General features: G+C 36.1%; 1 protein-coding gene across 5 annotated transcripts in view; it reads left to right on the top strand.

Moving 5' to 3' along the window:
• EXOC4 (exocyst complex component 4) overlaps nt 1–23160 on the top strand; it is a 953704-nt gene that overhangs the window by 407552 nt on the left and 522992 nt on the right. Inside the window, exon 10 of one of the 5 annotated variants that reach the window (XM_037836136.1) lies at nt 10979–11361. The exons of the other annotated variants lie outside the window; for them this stretch is intronic. Within the exon in view, the coding sequence (XP_037692064.1) occupies nt 10979–11052 (74 nt within the window). The 3' untranslated portion in view covers nt 11053–11361. Of the gene's footprint in view, nt 1–10978; nt 11362–23160 lie in introns of those variants that run through there. 5 annotated transcript variants of the gene reach the window in all.

Here is a 23160-nt window from a genome sequence, read left to right as displayed (position 1 = left end):
CAGTTTCCTCCTCAGAAATCCCAGATCCCTTCATGAACTCTGAGCACTCAATCTCTGATGCTCTCTTCTTTGTTTAAATGTACGAATTTGATCAGCTTCATCCACAGCTCCATTATAGGCTCTTGAGTTTAGGGACAATTTTTATTAATTTTTTTGTATTCCTTACCTTGCCTCTTGCCAAGTATTCATAGTGTCTGCCTGCCTGCTTGTCTGTCTGTCTCTCTCTCTAATATACAAAAATCATTTTCATTTCAGAAAGCAGTTAGCTTTAAGAACTGATCTTTTCAATCTCTTCTTTCAGTAATCCCAGTATGTCTTTTGTTCCAGTGAATCTGGTTTGCTTGTTCTTCAACAGGAAAAACTCATTTCTTCATCTGTGTCCCCACTTATAAATTGCTTTGTTCTCTCTGTCAGTCCTCACCAATGTTTATTAAAGATTTTGCACAAAACTTAACTCTGCTGAACACTCGTTTACTGAATTCTACCTTGTCACTTATGTGGAATTTTTCTTACATTTGTTCATATGCTATTTTATAATCCATAGTATCATAGTATTTTCAAGTGGGAAGGGACCTTAGAGATCGTATAATTCAACGTTCTTGCTCCTAGGAATTAATTTATGTGTTCAGGAAATCTCAAGCAGGTGTTCTCTTAACTTGTAACCCAATGACTCCCAACATCACTTTCAATCACTTGGGGCATTTCTTTAGAAAATAAAATGAAAAAAGGATTCCAAGGCCTTATCCAGTATGTATTGAAGCAAAATTTCTGGGATAAGGCCTATGCTTTGTCTGCTTGGTGGGGTATCCAGTATATCAGGGGTTTTCAAACCTGGCTGCAAATTAAATTCATTTGGGTAGCTTTATAAAACAATACTGGTGTAGGGCTAGGGCTTCACTTTTTTTTTTTAAATAATTTTTTTAAATTACAGAAATTGTAGGTTTACAGAATAATTGTGCAGAAAATATAGATTTCCCATATACCACCCCCTATTATTAACACTTTGAGTTAGATAACCTAATCTGTTATGTCAAACTAGAGATTAAGGTACTTGAGTTCGGATATTGTGTCTTTTGTAAACCTGGGCCTGGAGTAATGATCTGCATATTTTAGATGCTTAATTAATTTAAACATTTTAGCATTATTATTATGTAGATAGGGGATCATCTTTGCGAAAGAGTTGAGGGAACACTAAAAAAATATCGGTTTAAGTCATTCCTGGGAATATAAAGGAACTTTTGGTAGTTTATAACTGAATTCTTATTTCTACAAATGTTAACCTTAACTGCAAAATGAAAGTTTTGCTCCATTTTTAGTGCAGTGAAAATATAGCGTACATTATCAATATAACTGAAAAATTTTGCTCCATTTTTAGTGCAGTGAAAATACAGCATACATTATCAATATAACTGAAAATAATGGAAAAGGTAAGGTAGGCCCTTATATCCAAGAGGAGGTTGGTAGACGTCTATGAACGTTAAATAGTTGATGCCTTTTTAATATAATTTTAATTTATGTAAACACTTATGATTTGCAAAGTAAAAATGAGAAAGGCTAGTTGCCTATAATAAGGCATAAGCAGTTCCTCTTTGGAGGTTTTGAATGGGGTTGGCAGCACCTTTGAGTTTCTTAATGAAAACTGGACCTTTGAGGGGAAATTGACAGAACTCAGAGCTAACTGTAACTCCAGTGCTCAGATTGAAGCCAAACTATGCTGGCCTTGAAAAGGTGGGGAGTCAGCATCCAATTTTATTGCTTATCAGAGTGAACAAAAATCATCAAGTAAAATGCCCAAATTTTAGCATCATTGTTTGAACCCATCAACAAAATCAGATGGCTTGAATATGTAATTAGCAGTTAAGTTTGTCTTCCAGATTTCTTTAGCATCTAGCATACCAGACAGGATATTGGAATCAGAAAGAGGAGCTCAGAATGTAAAACTCTCATTTCTGGTTCAGTGTTTTCCAAAGAAAAATTATCCTGAGAAGAGTTAAGTTTTTTGCCAGCAATGACATGAAACCTGTGTTGTTGCTATTGCTTTTGTTTTGAACTTTGGGGGAAAAAAAAATCCACCCAACACTACACTTTGATTAGTTCTAGCAGTTTTTTTTCCCCCCTTAGGGAAAACTGTAGACTATAATTTCATCACAAAAAAATGTGGTGCCTGAGCTTTAACCAAAGTCTGAGTTTGTTTTTCCCTTGGGGATTTGACATTTTCTGTTTCCTGACATTTTTACCATTGTTAGAAACACTTCTTTGTATTCTTGCCCTATATTCATCCCCTAAGGGAAATTGTGTATTTTATCTACTTGAAGGCAGGAATGCCTTCTGTTTTGGACAAGCCATTTAATTGTTCAAATAAATCCAACCATAGTGTAATAGACCAATCATTAGGAACTTGGCCATGTGGCTGCATTTAGATTCACAAGACCCAGATCCTTAGCCCATTCCAGGAAAGAAATTAAATACCACACAGGCAAAATAAATGATTTCCTTTTCTCCATTTTCCCCCTCCCCATTCCACCCTTTTAAAATATTAACATCCTAAAAACAAACAGACGGCCATTTGTTTTCAGTACTCATTATTTGCTTATTTATGGTTTTCTTTGTAGGGGGAAATAACTTTGCTATTATTAAAATAATTACAAAGACTGCCTTTTTGTCATTATTCTCTATTTGTTCTTTATAGAATGAGGTATCCAAATAAAAGGGAAATGAAGGTCTAGGACCTCTTTTGCCCCCTTTCCAGCTGTTTTGAAATAATTCCATTTAAACTAATTGTGTGTGTGTTTAGTCATTATATTTTCTAGTAACATAGTCTCTTTTCCTTCATTTTTAACCCTGTATGTATTTGCTTTAAAAATGAACAAGTTTATATTATTTGCTTACAAAAAAGCATATTCTGGGACTAAGTTGCTAATATGAATTAGTTAAGGACCCCATTAGTAATCTATTTGCAGAAAATTAGTTCTCTTAGGTCCGCACACTGCTGGACAGAATAAGCAACTCGTTGAATTATGAAACATGACATGTTTTGGGGATTGAATTATATAGATCTGAGAATCTGTGTATATGCTTTGATTTGCCCTGTGCAGTGGCAACAAGGAGGATACAGGTAGACATGGGACAGTAATGGGCATTGTGATTTTTGAGAAATTGAGTGTGGTGGGGCTAATCCATTTTTGTATTTTTCCCATTCAGAATTTTGAAATTTACCTACTGTGATGATTCTTTGGCCAAAGAAAAGTATGGTAAAATCTGGACTTAATGCTTTGTAGCCTAGGAAGCTTTTGGAAAGCATTTCATTGTGGCCACCATAGTGCATGCAGGAATGTTCACCCCTGGGATTATCTGGAGAAGCCTTGAAAGGATCATCCAGCAACTAAATTAATAAATATTGATTGAAGGGCTTAAGCCTCCCATAATTGGAAATTCTTTCATTTGGGTCTCAGTAGTTCTTCTCAGTCTTCATTTGTTGTGAAACACAGAAGTGAAAAAAAGTGCAATGAACAACCACTACTTCTGTATTATAGATAAGCCCTGAGGTAGTGTTGTTTTTACAAGTGAAATAGGAGAATGAATCACATACAGGCGAGCAGAGATTTGTCAAGGAAAGATTGGAGATGCTGTTATATTGTTCTGGTTGTGAACTCTGACATTTCTTCATTAGTTCTTGGTATTTCCAGTTCACTATCTGAAATTAGCTCTGGTAATCCTTACCCAGCAGGCATAACCTTCAGAGCCTGAGATCATCTAGCCATAAGCCATCTTGCTCCCTGAATCACTAATGTGTATGTAATTATAAAAGGGGAATCATTTGTCATTGGGAGTCTGGATTGAGAAGAATAGCTGATGAAGTTCAGTTGTCAGATTCAGGTAGTAAATAATCATCTTTGTGGGGCTATTTATGGATGGAAGCTCTTGAATTTTAGAAATACTTCCTGATTCTAGATTCTTCTTCAATTCTGTGTTTTCCATACATTGAAAGACTTTAAAAGATAATCCTTTCTTTATTACATCCAGTTGGTATAACCATTGCACTTAACTTTTCCAAAATTCTTGTGAGTCTGTTTCCACAATAGATGAACAAGCATATTTCGTACGGGCATAGTAAAATACACAACATTCTTAAAAACAATATACAAAATAGTTTATTAAACAAAATAAGTCTACTCTGTTTTATTCTGATTAACTATTAAAACAAGAATAAATGCATTCTAATTTCCTATCAGAATCCACATTTTATGTGGTTATATAGAAGATATAGTAGAATTTAATAATTTTTTGAAAAGGCATTTATCAAAAAAAAAAAATGCCTTTTGTACCTGTCTATATGTTAAAGAAAAGCATATAATAGTCTTTCAACCAGTAGAATTGGGACATAGTATTAACAAACTATTTTCAAACCAAAGATAGGCATATTTACCATTGTGGGTGTCATTGAGACAAAACTGTAATGGCTTGAACTGGGAGAGGATTCTTAGAATCTAAAAGTTGTCAGAAACATTAAAGGAGAACCAGTTTGATGCAGAGTATCTGTTGCTTCCCTTCAACTAAAAAGGGAGTTTGTGAGAATTTGTAAATTGAAGAGACAACTGATAAAATCTCAAGTGGAAAAAATAGAAGCTGGTCATGAGAGATGAAGTAGAAAAAGACAGAAAAAGATTTCCGTTTGAAGACCTCGCTGTTTTCCTCTGTCCCTTTATTTTGTTAGCAAATGGTATTGAGCACCATCCACATAATAGATACTGTTTAGGCATGGGGTATTAAGCAGTGTACAGAACAGAAAAAGGTCCTGCTCTGTGTGGCACTTACGTTTTGTGGGGTAAGGGGAGGAGAGAAAAAAGAAACAACAAAAAAGGCCTGGTTATAAGAAGTACCAAAAAGAAACACAAAGCAGTTAAGGGTTCAAAGTGATGGCCGGAACAGGAGTGTGTTGCTGTTTCCGATGGAATGAACAGGGAAGGCCTCTCTAGTAAGGTGACATTGGAACACAAACTGAAGGAAGTCAAAGAGTCTTGCAGATGCCTAGGGGAAGAGTATTTGAGGAATAGCAAGGAGGCCGGCGTGGCTTGAGCAGTTGAGTAATGGGAAGAGGGTAGATGAAATCCAAGAGGCCACTTTTCCCATAGGGAAAGGCAGATAAGGAGGATCCAACCAAGTATACTGGAAGGAGTATCCATTAGTTAACAGGAGAGCCAATAGAGGGTAGTGTCCTGCAGGCCAAGAGAAAAAGGATTTCAAGAAGGACATGATCAATAGTCTGTGCCAAATACTGCTGACACCACTGGAAATAGTGGACAAAACTCTTGGTCCTACAATTATTCCATTCCTAAAACGTCTGTCTCTACTTTTATCCTGTTGTTTGTCGTTTGTTCCAGGTTCCTTAGTTTCCATAATTAAGTTGCTTTCATTGCATGTGCTTTTCTTAAGACTTTTCCTACCTGTCTGTTTTGCTTACTTCATTAGATTACAAACTCCTTTTAGAGTACAAGCTATTTTTGTTGTGTTGTTTTCTTTTGTTTTGTTTCCTCTTGCATCCTCTTTCTGTGGCCACTGAAGCCACTGAATGGAGGAAGGGACAAACTAGAAAGGGGTCACAAAAGTTACACCAGCTTGCTTGCTTGCTTTCTGTCTTCCTTCCTTCTTTTCTTCATCTTCCTTCCTCCCTCCCTCCCTCCCTTCCTTCCTTCCTTCCTTTTTCTTTCTTTCTTTCTCTTTTGAAGAATTTATTGTTTATTTTCACAGTTAAATTAAGTAATTAGGCAGATAAAAAATGTCAGTCGATTCTCCATCTCTATGGCATTTATAGAACTGCCTTTATGTGTATGTTCTTTTGAAATTCTTTCCCTTTATAAATAGAACATTAACCTTGAAGCTAAGACTTAATCCCATTTAGAATCCTTAGAATTTTATAACATTGCTGGCACCACATGCAATTACACCAGCTGCCTTTTAAGGAAGGTTCTAAGGAGCTACCACATGAAACTTCTGCTGAAATGGCATTGGCTAAACCTTAGTTGTAGAGCTACACTTAGCTGCAAGGGAGGGTCAGAGATGTAGTCATAAGTCCAAAATGCCCTACTAAAAATCAGGAGTGTGATTATGGTAAAATGATTACTGGCCACAACTAACAGTTTCTGCTACACCCTCCCAGTCTGATCACTTACTGGTGGACATCAAGAAATGTGAATTATTTTAGAACAGATAACCAATTACTTAGTATTTAGACTTTGATTACCTCCAATAGTCTTTTGAAAGCTGTGCCAGTGTCAGTGATGCCCAATGTTTTGGAGATTGTAAAAGTTAAAGGTGTGTTGTACATTATAGTAGCCAAGAGTTATGTGAAGCTGGTGAGTGCTTGAAATGTGGCTAATGTGACTGGACTGAGCTGAAAATTTTATTTAATTTTGAACTAATTTAAATTTAAAGACTGATATTTGATTCAATTATTGGAAATTATGCTTGGATAACTTGGTATGTGAAACTACTTTTTTAACTGTAAATTTATGAAATCTGAATACAGAATAAGTATTTCTGATGAACATTTAATACCTGAACTGAGGTGTTCTCTAAGTGTAAAATACATGCTGGGTTTCAAAGATTTAGTACCAAAAAAAAAAAAAAAAGAATATAAAATATCTCAATTTTTATATGATTATTCATAGAAATGATAATATTTTGGATATATAAAGTGAAGTAAAATACTGATATTAATTTCACTTGTTTACTTTTACTTTTTAAATATGGCTACTGGAAAATTCAAATTACATAATATGGCTTACATTATATTTCCATTGGATGGTGTGGGTGTAAAACATCAGCTGTCAGTAGAAGATATGACTCAGATATGCAAATGACGAGGGAAGAAGCAGAAATTTCCCAGTTGAGTACAGCTAAGTCTTATCTTTTTGTCATATTGCCCTTGTTGGATGCTACCATATCCTCTTCTCTTTATAGTCCTATCTTTCTCCACTTCCTCTGTCATTCCTCTACATTGTCATGATCCTTTCTTCAGGCTTCCCCTTAACCCTGCCCTTGCCTCACATAAGCCTTGCTGTCTGATTGCTCTTTACCAGAAGGTGACCATATTGTGTAATCTTCCTGGGCTCTACTTCACTGAATGTTCTGTGTTATTGTGGCTTTGATGATACCAAACTAGCCTTTCTGACATTAACTTCTATATTTACCATAGCCAATTCCTGGATGTTGGTTATTTCTGAGATGGATGAGCAGAGACTGGACATTTTCTATAAATTGTAAGGAATATTTTGTGTCCAAAGCAGACCTTTTATTCTTTCAACTATGATGAAATAGTTAAGGGGCAACTGGCATCATTCTTAATCTGTACAGTGCAAATTCAAGTTCAAGTTGACACCATTACCCCCAGGTAATAAGTTAATTTTAGAACTAGGGAATAGAAATAAAGCACATCCCTTGACTTTTGTGGTCATTTGAATGTTCCTTGCATTGCCCAGCATTTCTTTTTTTGTTCATTTGTTTATTTGTTTTGTTTATTTGTGCTTCACCTCTTTTGATATCTTTATTTTCCAATCAATTGCTTTAATACCACTTACTTTATCTCATACTACTGTGAGGTGCAGACGAGAGTGATTGCAAAAACAATTTGGACATTTAGTAGCTATGTTATTGTAAGCTATTATTAATTTCTGTAGATTTTCTTTTCTTCAGTGAAACAAGGCCCATTTTCCAAATCATCTAGTACAGAGTACCCTCTATTATTTGCACTAATGGAGAGAATTAGTGTTGTAGATTTTCCAAAAAGGCAGATAATTAGGAAATCATTTAGAAAGTATTTCAGCACTTACATTTACATATGTATCTTGCCGATGTTCTAAGAATTCATAATTTCACAAACAAAAGCAAACAAAACCCAAACATTTAAGTCTGAATTAAAAGAATATAAGAAGCTTCACAACTTTGCCATCTCATCCCTTTGTTTCTCACAGACTGTTTGAGGAGAAACATATCTATCTCTAACTACAGTTGTAGCTTAAAGCTTGAAGCATAGTTGACTCTTTTAACATTTCAAACTTTTGTCTGGTCAGATAGGAATAGACAATTGTGAAAAAGTCTTTTATATATTAGTTTCTATAGAATTATCAACTAAATACAGATTATAACAAGAAAGTACATACTTAATTAGTCTCAAAGTACATTTGAAAGTAGGTTTGCTATGAATCATCTATCCTGGAAGTAATCCCCTAAAGATTGTCCTGGTGACAATACATGGAAATGCAGCAAGATGTAGACTCCCCTGCCCAGCTTCTCCTTTGTTTATTTACTAATTTTTTTCTTTCCAAAGTGAGAAACAGTTTATTTGGTCTATTCTTTTTCCCGTTTCCCAGACCCCTTTGTGATCTGGGTAGTTTTTTTCAGGAGTAAGAATCTCAGATTAGTTTTATAGTTCATTGAAATGCTGGATTTTGGTGTTGATTGCTGTTATTGACCTGGAATATTTACTGATAGTCATGTTATTTCTATTCAGAGGAATTTCTCTCCTTTTAATAGAGGAAAGGTCTGGTAGAAATATTTGCTGAAACAAAGCAAACTGTGGAAATATATGGTAAATATGTAAACATACAATGTTTTTAAAATTTAAATGTTAGCTCATTCCTACAATAATAGGCTATAAATCATTCTGAATTGTTGCATGCCCACTCCACATTATATTCATATTCTCTGATGTATATCATCTTTATAAATGAATAAAACATTTCAGCACAGACTCTTTCTCCGTCTCTGTACCTCTCTACCCCAGGCACTTTACCCAATTCTCTCTTGGTAGGGAGAAGAGGAAAGCCCTAGAGGTGGAGGTAGAGCAGATAAGAAAGGCTGACTGTACTCAGATTTTCTTCTCTCCTTCTCCATGCTGATAGGGAACAGCTCCACTGTTGCTCTCTCTAGCCGTAGTAGACAGATGTGGCAGCTGTAGTTTCTTCAGGTGTGATCATGGCCTTTGCCATTTCACAGGACATAGCTTGAAAATAGAGTTGGTGGCAGAGTTAAGTCAAGCCACATGGCTTTCTGAACATCTGGGGCTGTGACTATTGCCAGCAGAGGCTTGGCACCAAAAATGCTCTATCCCAGATTTCTATTTTGAAGAAAGCCTCCAGACTGTCTCTGAGCATGGGGACCATTCAATCCGGATCCTGTACCTGCCCACCATCTGGTCACCAATTTTGCAGGTTCACATTTTCACTACTTTTGTTGAGTATATACCTGAGTTGGGCAACTGCATGCTTAACTGCTGTGTGTGTGCCTGTGTGTGTGTTTGTTTAAATATACACTTCCAAATATAGAGGTAGTAAATAGTGTAATACAACAAATTTGTATCTATAGAATGTATATTTCTGAATGTGTTTGGAGTTTGCTAAATTAGGTTCAGCATGACACTGACACACTGACTTTTATGAAATTGGTTTTTATTAAAGTCTGCAGGTTGTTCTTGTACTGGCAATGGTTTTGATTAAGCACTGTATTAAGGTCATATCCTAGAATAACAGCATTTCAAAATCCCTGGCTGTTTTTGAAAGCATTGTGATTAAAGTTCTGGCTGTTTCCCCGTGCTTACTAATGTCTGCTGACGATTGAATTTCCCTGGTTGTTACTAGTGATTGAGTTGTGTAGTAGCCCATTCTGCTTTTTTGCCAATATCAGTGGCATTCTCTAGGGGTAAGTGATTTTGTATTGAAATGTGAGAACTAAAAGCTGTAATAAAATTAACACAGGGTCTAGGGTTTCTGATATCACTACAGAGTTAAAATGGGAATGTTTCCTAAAGCCTAATTCGTCTGCGATTGAATTGCAGACTGAACAAAGCTGCCATGATGAGAATGGGTAGAAACCTATCTAAAAGAGATTATGGATGAACAATTTGAAGAATATGATATGGCAGGGTGAAGTCTAGGCAATCAGATATTTCTGCTTTAGCTGGGTCTTTCTTCTTGACAGGTGTATTCTGTGCCTTGGTATGTCAGCACACATGGGAAAACTCATGCTATTAGTAATGTTCTCTTTGCCTGCTGATGAGAAATTTCTTACGTGTGTAAAAAATATGTGTGTTGGATGGGAGGAGGCTTCCCTAGATTTTAAGATGTATGCTGGAGTTATGGCCTTCTAAACAAAAGCAATTCTTGAACATCTACTACTACTCACCTGAAATGTTCTTCCAATGTGGAAAAATGCCAGATTTAAGTAAAGAGTGTTAGATATGAGATTTATTTCAGTTGTTACCAGATTAAAATTCTACATAATTTTATTCTTTTTACTTATTTTATCTCTTGAAATTTTAAGATTCTACCTAGGTAGATAATAAATTTCTTAAGGATAAGGCACTGTATCTCAGACTTTTTTTTTTCTCTCATAGTGCCAAACAAAATAGTTTTGTAATAACTATCTGCAGATTGTTTTAGAATTTACTCTTTGTGAAAACTATTTTTCAACTCACAGTTTGGCTATTATTTAATAAATATTTAAATAATCAAAATTATCTTAACTTGAAAGAGTTCTGAACTTCAAGAATTGATGCACTTGGCACTTCTTATTCAACTCTGTTTTTCATATTTACATTAATTTTAGTGCTGATTTCAAGACAGAAACATTGACTTCTGATCTTGCCTCTGCCCCTCTTTCACACATTATTAGGTATTGATATGTGAAGAAAAGGGAACAGCAAAATAGTAGTAGTAGTGTGTGTGTGTGTGTGTGTGTGTGTGTGTGTGTGTATAAATATAAACTTTAGAAACTAGTTTAGTCATTTATTTAGCAAATATTTTCTAAGCACCCACTATTCTCAGACATTATTCTAGGTGTTTGAGATATAAGAACAAAGAAAACAAAGTTTCTGCACTCATCTATTATTTTTTATTAAGATGTAATTCATGTACTATAATATTCACTATTTTAAAGTATACAATTGAGTGGTTTTTGTTTTTTGTTTTTTGTATATTCACAGAGCTCTGCAACCCATCACCACTATCTAATTCCAGAAAATTTGCATCACCCTCAGAAGAAACTCTTATCTGTTAGCAGTTACTCAGCATTCCATCTTTCCCCATTCCCTGGCAACCATTAATTTATTTTCTGCACCCGTGAATAGAACCATATAATATATAGTGTTTTGTATCTTGATTTCTATCATTTACTGTAGTATTTTTAAGGTTATTTCATGTTGTAGCATGAATCAGTGCTTTATTCTCTTTTATTGGTGAATACATTTCAGTGGAGGAAGAGGGGCAATAAACAAACAAGCATGTATATAGTCTTATTGTGATAAGTGATATGGATAATATTAGATATTTTATATTACATGAAATATTTTATGTTATATGAGGAGAGTGTGTTGGCAGAGGAATTGCTACTTTACTTTGGTTGCTTAGGGAAGGCCTCTTTGGTAAGTTGACATTTAATCAAGGAACTGAGGAAATGAGGAGGGGAGTGTTAAGTCAGAAACTGTGAAAGGTCTGAGATTGTACCTCTTTGGAGTTCCCCAAGCTCCCATCCTTACAATGCAGTGAGGGCCAGATGGTAACTGTACATTTAATTGGGTTCATTACATGAGAAAATTGGGAAACTGTGATCTTATATAGGGCTGTTGCCAGTTTGACCCTGAGAGAGAGGAAAACCTTATCTTGATGCTGGAATGTATGCACATCTTCTCTGGAAGGGAGAAGGAAGGGTGTTTACCTTGACTACCCTGAACTGTCTCTGGGGAGAGAGATATCTTTAACGTTTATTATCCTGGACCGTCTTCTTATGCAAACATTTTTTAATTGGTTATAAATGTGTTTGCTCAGATGACCCAGACCATGCAAAGAAATGAAATATTCCTGGAAAATTGTCTCTCCAAAAGGGAATTATGTAGATATTTGGAGGAAGAATTTTCCTCCAAATAGCAAGTAGAAAAGCCTTATGACAGGAAAAATGCTTAATTTCTCTGAGAAATAGGGAGGAAGCCAGGAAAAACAAGGGGGAAAGTAACAAGGTGTTAGGTCAGGCAACCAGGGGCCAACTTAGGGATGATGATATAGACTATTGTAAAAATTTGGATTCACTGTGAGAGGGGTGGAAAGCCATTGGAAGATTTTGAGCAGATAAATTTTTTTGTTTGTTTTGTTTTGTTTTGTTTTGTTTTTAAGAAATTTTATTTTGAAATAAATTCAAACTTACAGGAACAGTTGCAAAAACAATACAAACCCCATACATAGAACTCAAGCATACCCCAACCCCCTCCCCTGATACCCCGATCCACCACCTTTAACATCCTGTCACACCATTTCTTTCTTTCTTTCCCTCCCTCCCTCCCTCCCTCCCTCCCTCTCTCCCTCCCTGTCATGCATCATCTATTGCTCTGTCTTCTGAACATATGAGAGCAAGCTGCACACATTCTTGAAAAAACAGTATGATTCACATATACATTTCCCATGAACAAGAACATTCTTTTATGCAGTCCCATTAAATGCAGCTAAGAAGTTCAAGAAATTCAACCTTGATACAAAGCTTGCATTCTATATTTCCTTTTTTTTTTCCTTATGTCCCATCTGTGCCCCTTTGAGCCTCCTCTCCTCCATTCTCAGATCCCATCCAGGATCATCCTTAGCATTCAATTGTCATCTATTTAGACTGTCTTTTTTTTTTCAATTGTGGAAACATATATATAGCCTAAATCTTCCCATTCCATTCCCTCCCTAGCATTCCATTAGTGGGATTAATCCCATTTAGGATGCTACAATGCTATCCCCTTCCCACCATCCATTTCTAGAAATTTCCCTTCACCCCAAACAGAAACCCTACACTCATTTCTTAATTCCCCATTGCCCTTTCCCCCACTTCTCGGAACCCCGACTCTACTTTTCATCTCTGTGGTCATATTCTCTGATACTTTCTTTGTGTTTACCGTGGGGCTTAAATTTGACATCTTAAATCTTTAACAGTCTTGTTTTTCTTTGATACCAACTTAACGTCAATTGTTCCTATACTCCCTCATTCCCCCACTTTTATGTAGTTCTTGTCAAAAATTACATATTTTACATTGAGTCCAAAACCGCTGATGTATCATTACAGTTTATGTATTTTAGGTCCTGTAGGAAGTAAATAATGGAGTTACAAATCAAAAATACAGTAGTATTGGTATTTATATTTACCATGTGATCTTTAGTAGTACCCTTTAGTTCTTCATGTAGTTTCAGTCAATTGTTTAGTGTCCCTTCCTTTCAGCCTGCTCAACTCCCTTTAGCATTTCTTATAAGACTGATCTACTGGTGGTGAAATCCCTCAGCTTTTTTCTCTGTTGGTAGGGCTCCCTTTAGTATCTGAAGTAGGGCAAGTCTTTTATTAGCAAAATCTCTCAGCATTTGTTTGTCTGAGCAGATAAATTTTGTAATCTGTTTTGTGATTTAAAATGATCACACTGCCCACTTTCTTGAGAAGAGATTATGGTGGGCAAAATAGAAGGAGGGAAATCAGTTGGCAGGCTACTGAAATAATTTACGTGAGAGGTTCTGGTGGCTATGAATAGGGCACTACTGGGATAGTAATGAGAAACAACCAAGTTCAGGATAGTTTTTTATGGTAGAGTGAATTCAGTGAAAGATGGATGTGGAGTGTGACAGAGAAAAATCCTTTGAGGAACAAATGGTGCTGGGAAAACTGAATCTCCGTTTGTTTAAAAAAAAAAAAAAAAGAAAAAGAAAAGAGAAAAGAAGGATCTCCTATCTCACCTCACACCGTATCAAAAAATCAACTCAAAATGTTTCAAAGACCCGAATATAAGATCTAGAACTATCAAACTCAGAAGAAAACATAAGAAAACATCTTTAGGACTGTGTGCTAGGCAATGCTTTCTTAGATTTTACTTTGAAAGCACAAGGCACACACACACAAAATAGATAAATGGGACCTCATCAAAATAAAAAAACTTTTGTTCCCAAAGGATTTTTATCATGAAAATAAAAGGACAACTTATACAATTGGAAAAAATATTTGGAAACCACATATCTGATAAAGGATTAATATCCGGTATACATGAAGAAATCCTTCAACTTAAAAACAAAAAGTCAAACAACTTAATTTAAGAATGGGCAAAAGACTTGAACATATATATCTCTCCAAAGAAGATATACAAAGAGCCAAAAAGCACATGAAAAGATACTCAATATTATTAGCCATCAGGGATATGCAAAGCAAAACCAAAATGAGGTAGCATTTCACACCCATCAGAATGGCTGCTATTAAATAAACAGAAAATAACAGTGTTGGAGAGGACGCAGAGAAATAGGAACACGCATTCATTGCTGGTGGCAATGTAAAATGGTGCAGCCACTGTGGGAGACAGTTTAGGGTTCCTCAGAAAGCTAAATATGGAAGTATCATATGACCTGGCAACCCCACTACAAGGTATATACCCACAAGAATTGAAAGCAGGTACTTTAACAGATATTTGCACAGTGGTGTTCATAGCTGCATTATTCACAGTTGTCAAAAGATGGAAGCAACCCACGTCCATCAATTGATGAATGGATAGATAAAATGTGGTATATACATAGAATGGAATATTATTCAGCCATAGAAATAAATGAAGTACTGACACATGCAACAACATGGATGACCCTCACAGGCATCATATTGAGTGATATAAGCCAGACACAGAAGGACAAATATTGTATGATCTCACTGATTTGAAACAATTAGAATAAGCAAATTCTTTGAGTCAAAATATAGAACATAGGTTACCAGGGGTGGGATGGGTATAGGGAATGGGAAGTTAAGGATTAAAATGTCCAGGGTTCCTATTTGGAATGATGGAAATGTTTTGGTAATGGATGGTGGTGATGGTAGCACAACATTGTGAATTCAATTAACAGCAGTAAAATATATATCTGAAAATGATTAAAACAGGAAATGTTAGATTGTATATATGGTAATAGAATAAAAATTTTTAAAAATCCATAGAACTACACAACCTAAACAGTGAACCCGAGTTAAACCATGGACTTTAATTAACAGTACAGTTACAATAATGTGCTATCACTAATTGTAACAAGTGTTCCCTACCAATGCTAAGTGTTGGTGGTGGGGTGGTGTGTTGTGCCAGATGCCAGCAGCCTGTTTTCAGAGTCCAGGTGTCATCCTGTTGATGCCTTGAGTTGGACATTTTCACAGCCTAAGAACTGTAAATTTTAAGTTAATAAATCCCATTTTAATAACCAACCCATTTCTGGTATATTGCATTCAGGCAGCTGTAGCAAACTGAAACAGATGGTGTATGGGAATCCACATTCTATGCATGATTGTTTGGCAAACCCACAACTTCTCTAATAAAGCAAATAAAAAACAGAAAAGGTAACTCTGGTGTAGCTGAAAGATTAAAGTTCAGGAAGAAGAGGAAGAATTAACAAGAAAACTTGGAAGAACTGATTAGGAGGAGAATCAAAACAGTATAGAATCCTGGAAGCTAAGTAAGTATTTGAAAAAGAGAATGGTTAATTGCCAATTGCTACTGCTAGATCCAGGAAGAAACAAGGATTGAGAATTTTTCATTGAAGAAGACCCTTTCAAGCGGGTAGCCTGCATACCACCATTGCCAAGAATGAATGTCATGACTCCCAGGGGAATAAATCTCCCTGGCGACATGGGACATGATTCCCAGGTATGAGCCTGGCCCTGGCAGTGAGGAATTGAAAATGTGTACTTGACCAAAGTGGGGAAGAAAAGAAAGGTAACAAGCTGAGGTCACAGTGGTGGAGAGATCCCAAATAGAGTTGAGAGGCTATCCTGGAGGTTTCTCTTATGCAAGCTCCAGCTAGACATCCCAGATGGCCACAGTATGCCATGCCCTTAGCAAAAGTGGTCCCCAAATACTGAGGTCCCTACCTGATATTCTACAAAAGATGTACTCACTAAGTTTTATCTTTCAGAAACTTAAATCCACCAGAGTGTTCCATTAGCAGACATGTCCTAAAATTCAGAGACAACAGCCTCTTTAAGATCAACTATCAGATGCGGCCCTCTTCCCCATACTGTTGACACCTCCTTTTAATAGGAACAAGTAAGAGTGCTCACTGCCTTGACACCCCTGAAGATGGAGAATGAGATTAAGTGAGAGGAAGGAGTAGCAAAAAACAAGATAAGATTTAATAAAGGTCTATGAATACTGCAACTTTATATAATTATATATAAATTTTTGGATGCTGGGGTGTTAGAATGACTAAAAGGAGGTAAATAACATGATGGAACTGTATACCTAGTACTGCATAATAAGGAAAGAACTGAAATTGTGGAACTGTAACCCATAACAATTTTTGAAATTACCTATATGACTGCTTGCTTGTTGACTTGTGCATCGAGAGATGACACTTTCTGGATGTATGTTATATTTTACAGTAACGGAAATGGCTGAAATTGTGGAACTGTGACCCATGACATTCTTTGAGTTTTCTGTCTATTTGTGAAATCATACATTGGAAGTTATCACTTTTATGTATGTATATTAAAATTCACAATAAAAAATAATGGAAAAAAAAGAGTCTAAGGCAGATTTAAGCCCCTCATCTTTTAGGTTTCACAAAAGCACACACATACAAATACTAATAACAACAATGATGATGATGATGGAAAAAAGGGGAAAAAACTAAAGAAATTAAGTATTACTCCATAAAGATACTGGGTATTTTATGCTAAGAAAAGATTTAAGAAAATTTTTAAAATTTGGAACCAATTAAAAAAAAAAAAGAATAAATGACAGGGCCCCTGAGCTCTGCATATTCCTGCCAATTCTCCTGCCCCTTAATTATTCACAACTCTCATATCCTTATCTCTATAATCTATTCAGTATCATCATGCTCTTTATTGCATTCATGTCAGTTAAGGAGCCCAGGCTCCATAGTTATCCATCATTATCCCTGGTTATCCATCCATTATCCCCAATTCTGCTTTGTCCATCTCCATTTTCCTCCTCTCTCCAAGGCCTGGCATGTCTGTCTCATCATCCAAATCTCAAATATCCCAAACCTCTTTAGAGGCTCCTTTCACCTTTTCCCTAGAATAATTAGAACTAAAACCTGGTTCACTCTTGAGGGTCTGCCTCCATTGCTGTTTTCAGTGGTGGTTCTTTTGAGTCTTATAGTACTTCTAAGCCTGGAGGTGTTGTAAGTGTCTTCTTTGGGCTTCCATGCCTTTTCCAGACAATTTTCTTTGTCTTCTCTCTAAAAGTTCCCATGGCCTCAGATTATTTCACCTGTTATTCCTCTTTTTTGTAGTTAAAGATCCCAGGATTGTTCCCCCTGATTTCTTGAAAAGAAAATTTCCTAGAATTAGATCATGAAGTATATTTTTGCTAATAATAAGGTAATTTGTGTTCTGTATTTTGGCATACATCAGTGTTACAGCCTGCCTTCAACATAGTTTACAGTAATAACAACAGTCTTTTAAGGTCTGTTTTTTTTGGACATTAGTAAATATGGAAGATGACAAATGCATTAATAAAGCTCCTGCTTCATTGGCCTTATCTTAAAAAATGCATGAAGTTTAAGTGGTTTATATAGTTGAAAGGAGAACTTAACACCTGAGTCTGACATGCTGATCAGATGATAAAGTAAAGGAAAATTGAACCTCAACTTTTTGTACAGCCAATGAAAGTAAAGGTCCTTTGCAGTTTTCTGCAACAGATGGAATGTGAACAACTAATCAATCAGGTTTTGAAATATTGAAGAACAACTTATTTTAATGCATATGGTATTGGATCTAAGACAAGTTAATATTGGGGAATAAAAATAGATTAGGTGTAGCAGCATCAGAAGGACATTGTACCTAAGCATCATCTGCATAACAATATTTAAATCTATTTCATGGCATCAAGTTGAGAAATTTAGTAAATAAAAAAATTATGGTAAGCCAAAAGGAGCCTTCAAGATTTCCATGGAGTTGTACATGAAAGAGATCAGCATGAAATTATATTATTACAAGCATTCTGTGATTATTCTATTTTCCTCTCTATTGTGCTTTAGGAGGATCAGAAGACTGAAATCATTTTATAGACTTCTCATAAGAAGCATTAGAAATGAGAATTATTATAATGGGCAAATTTGCATTGGTACTTGTGAACCTGCTTTATACTTGGAACTGGGTGCCATGTGGCCATCTCTTTTCTTCACAGAGGGATCTAATGTGGACCATTGCATAAAACTGCATACAACTTAAGTATAAAAATAGATTTTCAAAAAAAAAAACAAGCATAGCTCTGAAGGTTGAATTTAATATTTGCCAAGTGAAGATGTAGGAGAGAAAAGGAAGCAAAAATTGGTATCATTAAGTAGTTTAAAGTAGTCCTTTATTGACTTTTCTTTTTCAGTTATAAGCAGAATAAGAAAAATATCCTTTGAAATTTTTTTGAAATAAGGATTTAAAAGCTTTGCTAGTAGAATATGCTTCAATTGAAGATATTCAAAGTTTCATAGAATTTTTCTGGGATATTGTTTTAAGCTAGATTCTAGATTTTTATTTTAATATAGAACACTTTAAGTTGGGGAACATTTTATTTTTTTAGTGGGTCAATGGAAAAGAGGAATGGAAATATAGTTTCCCTTTAGAAAATATAATTTCCCTCAGGAAGAAACCTCATTTGAGTTTGTATTAAGTTTTTCTTCCTTCTCAGAATTGTTGTATATTTATTTTGTTCATTAACTACTTAACACTATATTAAAGGTTCAGACATTAATACTGAAGTACTGAAATTGGAGATAAAAATACGCTGCTTTCAAGATGGCCATCACCTCTGTGGAGAGAGATCCACACATACCGCTCTTGTGAAAAGCAATGACAAAGAAGATGAAATAAAATGATAAAGTATGAGAAGATGCAGGAGCCTAATGTGGCAAAACAGTAATTTGTTCTGGAACCAAAATTTAAAGCTTTTCTCCAGCCATTTTAAACTTGTAACCAACATGTAACCAGTTGAGATACTTTGCCTTCAGCCTGCCATGTGCTTTGGAGAGGTGCTGTAAATGTGTGTTGTCAGGTTATTCCTTTAGTTGGGTGCGTCTGAGACCATTGGCTGCCACCCTCAAGCTTTTCTTGTTACACCCATCGCTTCTGACGATGTTCACTGAGTGCCATGCTTTTATGCCCTGCTACCATGGTTTACTGAGTATATACTATTTTGCCAGGCCTATACTCAAAAAAAGGAATCCAACATGATGAAAGGCAGGTGTTTACTCAAAGGCAGCTTACTGTAAATAGGAGTACAATTAATATTAAAAGTATGATGCTGTATATCTGTGCAAGGTACAGGGGCTCCCAGGAGGACTGGTCCCGAAAGAACCCTAGGAAGGCCCTGTAGCTTTTTGTTAGTATTTCTGAATCGGAGAGTACTGTCCACATTTTGTCCTGAATAATTAAATTTTGTTATTACCTTTCAAATGTTAAATAATGATAAATATGAATGTAGCATGTAGACAAGCTCAAACAGGATTTTGGAGGGTTTCTTACTAAAGATTCTAGTTGATCCAGAGAACATTAGTAAATTAGTAATGATTGCTATCTGTATAAAATATAACTACCTTATTATGGCAGTTTTTTTTTTTTTTTTTTCCTTCAGTGGTGGTGGTCGTGGTGGTGGTGGGTGGAATTTCAAACAAACCAAAACTGGGGGAAATAGAATAATGAATTTTAAATATCCATCAACCATATTCAGTTGTTACCAAGATTTTGCCATATTTGCTTCATAACCCATTTTATTTTCCTTTTTCATTCTTTGCTGAAATATTTTAAAGCAATTTCCAGACATTATGTCATTTTATTCCTACATACCTTAATGTCCATCTTTAATATATAAGGACACTTTCTTATATAACAACAATTCCTACCATTTGTAAATATTGTCCTGAGCCCCATGGAGGTATCAGGAACTCAAATTATACATTTTGCTTTCGTTTAGTTTTCACTGATTAAAACGAAGTGGTGGAAAAGATAACGTTTTCATTAAAAGAAATCCAATATGTAAGTACAGAACTCCATTATTTTGTGAGTAGACTGTATCCATACTTAAACTGAACTTGCAGGTGTTCAAGGTCTTTTTTTTTTTTTTAATTTTATTTTGAAATAAGTTCAAACTTACAGGAACAGTTGCAAAAACAATACAAACCCCATACACAGAACTCCAGCATACCCTGACCACCCTCCCCGATACCCCGATCCACCAACTTTAACATCCTGTCACACCACCATTTTTCTTTCTTTCCCTCCCTCCCTCCCTATCATCCATCATCTATTCCTCTTTCTTCTGAACATATGAGAGCAGGCTGCACACATCCTTGAACAAATAATATAATTCACATATACATTTCCCATGAACAAGAACAGTCTTTTATGCATTCCCACTAAGCGCAGCTAAGAAGTTCAAGAAATTCAACATTGATACAAAGCTTACATTCTATATTTCCTTTTTTTTTCCTTATGTCCCAACTATGTCTCTTTGAGCCTCCTCTCCTCCATCCTCAGATCCCATCCAGGATCATCCCTGGCATTTAATTGTCATCTATTTAGACTGTCTTTTTTTTTTTTTCCCACTTGTGGAAACATATACACAGACTAAATCTTCCCATTCCATCCCCTCCCTAGCATTCCATTAGTGGGATTAATCACATTTAGAATGTTGCAATGCTATATCACCTTCCCACCATCCATTACTAGAAATTTCCCTTCACCCCAAACAGAAACCCTACACTCATTTCTTAATTCCACATTGCTCCTTCCCCCACTTCTCATAACCCATACTCCACTTTTCATCTCTATGGTCATATTCTCTGATACTTTCTTTGTGTTTACGTGGGGCTTAAATTTAACCTCTTAAGTCTATAACAATCTTGTTTTTCTTTGATACCAACTTAACTTCAATAGGACACATAAACTATGTGCCTTTACTCCTCCATTCCCCCACCTTTATGTAATTCTTGTCAAAAATTACATATTTTACATTGAGTCCAAAACCTGATTTATCATTACAGTTTATGTATTTTAGATCCTGTAGGAAGTAAATAATGGAGTTACAAATCAAAAAACAGTAGTATTGGTATTTATATTTACCATGTGATCTTTACTGGAAATCTTTATTTCTTCATGTGGTTTCAGTCAGTTGTTTAGTGTCCCTTCCTTTCAGCCTGCTCAACTCCCTTTAGCATTTCTTATAGGACTGATCTACTGGTGATGAAGTCCCTCAGCTTTTGATTATCTGGGAATGTTTTCATCTCCCCCTCATTTTTAACCTCCAGGTGTTTGTGAATTTTCTAAGTCTCTGATGGTTATTGACTTCTATTTGTATTCCATTGTGGTCAGAGAATGTGCTTTGAATAAATTCAATTTTTAAAAAAAATTTATTGAGGGTTGTTTTATGTCCCAGCATATGGTCTATTCTGGAGAAAGATCCGTGATCACTAGAGAAGAATGTGTGTCCTGGTGATTTGAGATGTAATGTTCTTTATATGTCTGTTAAATTTCTCTATATCTCTATCTCCTTTCTTTGTTTCTCTGTTGGTAGGGCTGCCTTTAATATCTGAAGTAGGGCAGGTCTTTTATTAACAAAATCTCTCAGCATTTGTTTGTGAAAAATTTAAACTTTCCCTCAAATTTGAAGGAGAGTTTTGCTGGATAAAGTTTTCTTGGTTGGACATTTTTCTCTCTCAGAATTGTAAATATGTCACGCCTCTGCTTTCTCACCTCCATGGTGGCCACTGAGTAGTCACTACTTAGTCTTATGTTGTTTCCTTTGTATGTGGTGAATTGCTTTTCTCTTGCTGCTTTTAGAACTTGCTCCTTCTCTTCAGTATTTGACAGTCTGATCAGTATATGTCTTACAGTGGGTTTATTTGGATTTATTCTATTTGGAATTCGCTGGGCATTTATGCTTTGTGTATTTATATTGTGTAGAGGGTTTGGGAAGTTTTCCCTAACCATTTCTTTGAATACTCTTTCTAGACCTTTACCCTTCTCTTCCCCTTCTGGGACACCAATGAGTCTTAAATTTGGATGTTTTATTTTATCTATTGTATCCCTGAGATCCATTTCAATTTTTTCTATTTTTTTCCCCATTCTTTCTTTTGTTCTTTCCTTTTTCATTCTGTGGTCCTTGAGGACGCTGAGTCATTCTTCAACTTCCTCTAATCTTGTATTATGAGTATCCAGCGCCTTTTTAATTTGGCCAGCAGTTTCTTTTATTTCCATAAGATCTTTGATTTTTTTATTTACTCTTGCAGTTTCTTCTTTATGCTCTTCTAGGGTCTTCTTTATGTCCTTTATATCCTGTGCCATGCTCTTCTTCATGTCCTTTATATCCTGTGCCATGCTCTCATTGTTTGACTTTAGTTCTTTGATTAATTGCGCCAAGTACTGTGTCTTTTCTGGTCTTTTGATTTGGGTGTTTGGGTTTGGGTTCTCCATATCGTCTGATTTTATCATATACTTTTAAGATTTTCTGTTGTTTTTAGCCTCTTGGCATTTGCTTTAGTTGACAGGGTTCTTTCAGGGTCTATAAAATACCAATCTCTGATTCGTTAGTTCTACAGCTTGGTGGTGTACACTTTCTCTAACTAACCAGCAGATGGCATCCGCGAGTCGCCTAGTCCCCTCAAGTCAGTTCTCCCCAACTTTGTCTTTGTGGTGTGTGGGGGTCTGGTTCTTGTGGGGTCCAGTTGGTGCACCAAGTTTGGCTGTGTTGTTGGTGCTGTCTGCCCTGAATGTGGGGTGTGTGTCTGAGTGGTTAGGGAGACAGGGCAGCTTTAATAATCAAACCTCCTAGGTGTTCCTGGAGATTTAAGGCTGTTGCAAGAGTCCAAGCCTTCACCTCAGTCCCACCACAGATCGTCTCTGCCACTGACCCACAAGTCCCTGGCACTGGCTTAGGGTACCTGGGATTTCTGAGTGGGTCCCCCTTCTCAGTCATGTTCTTCCAGGACCTCTGCTGAGGGAAGGCTGTGCCATGTCATCAGTGCGTGCCAGCCCTCCAGGGAAGCCCTGGGCCACTGGGCTGTGAAGGGGTGTTCCTAGCCTGCTGTAAAGATGGTTGAATGGGTCATGTTAATTTCCCCCTCTTCACACAGCTCTGCCTTCCCAGCTCCGGGACAATTAGCTGTGGGTGCCCTAAAGGCC

The sequence above is a fragment of the Choloepus didactylus genome, chromosome 5, assembly GCF_015220235.1.
Source record: "Choloepus didactylus isolate mChoDid1 chromosome 5, mChoDid1.pri, whole genome shotgun sequence".
Taxonomy (NCBI): domain Eukaryota; kingdom Metazoa; phylum Chordata; class Mammalia; order Pilosa; family Megalonychidae; genus Choloepus; species Choloepus didactylus.
The sequence above is the reverse complement of the archived record's forward strand: the minus strand, read 5'-3'. Positions and strand labels throughout refer to the sequence as shown.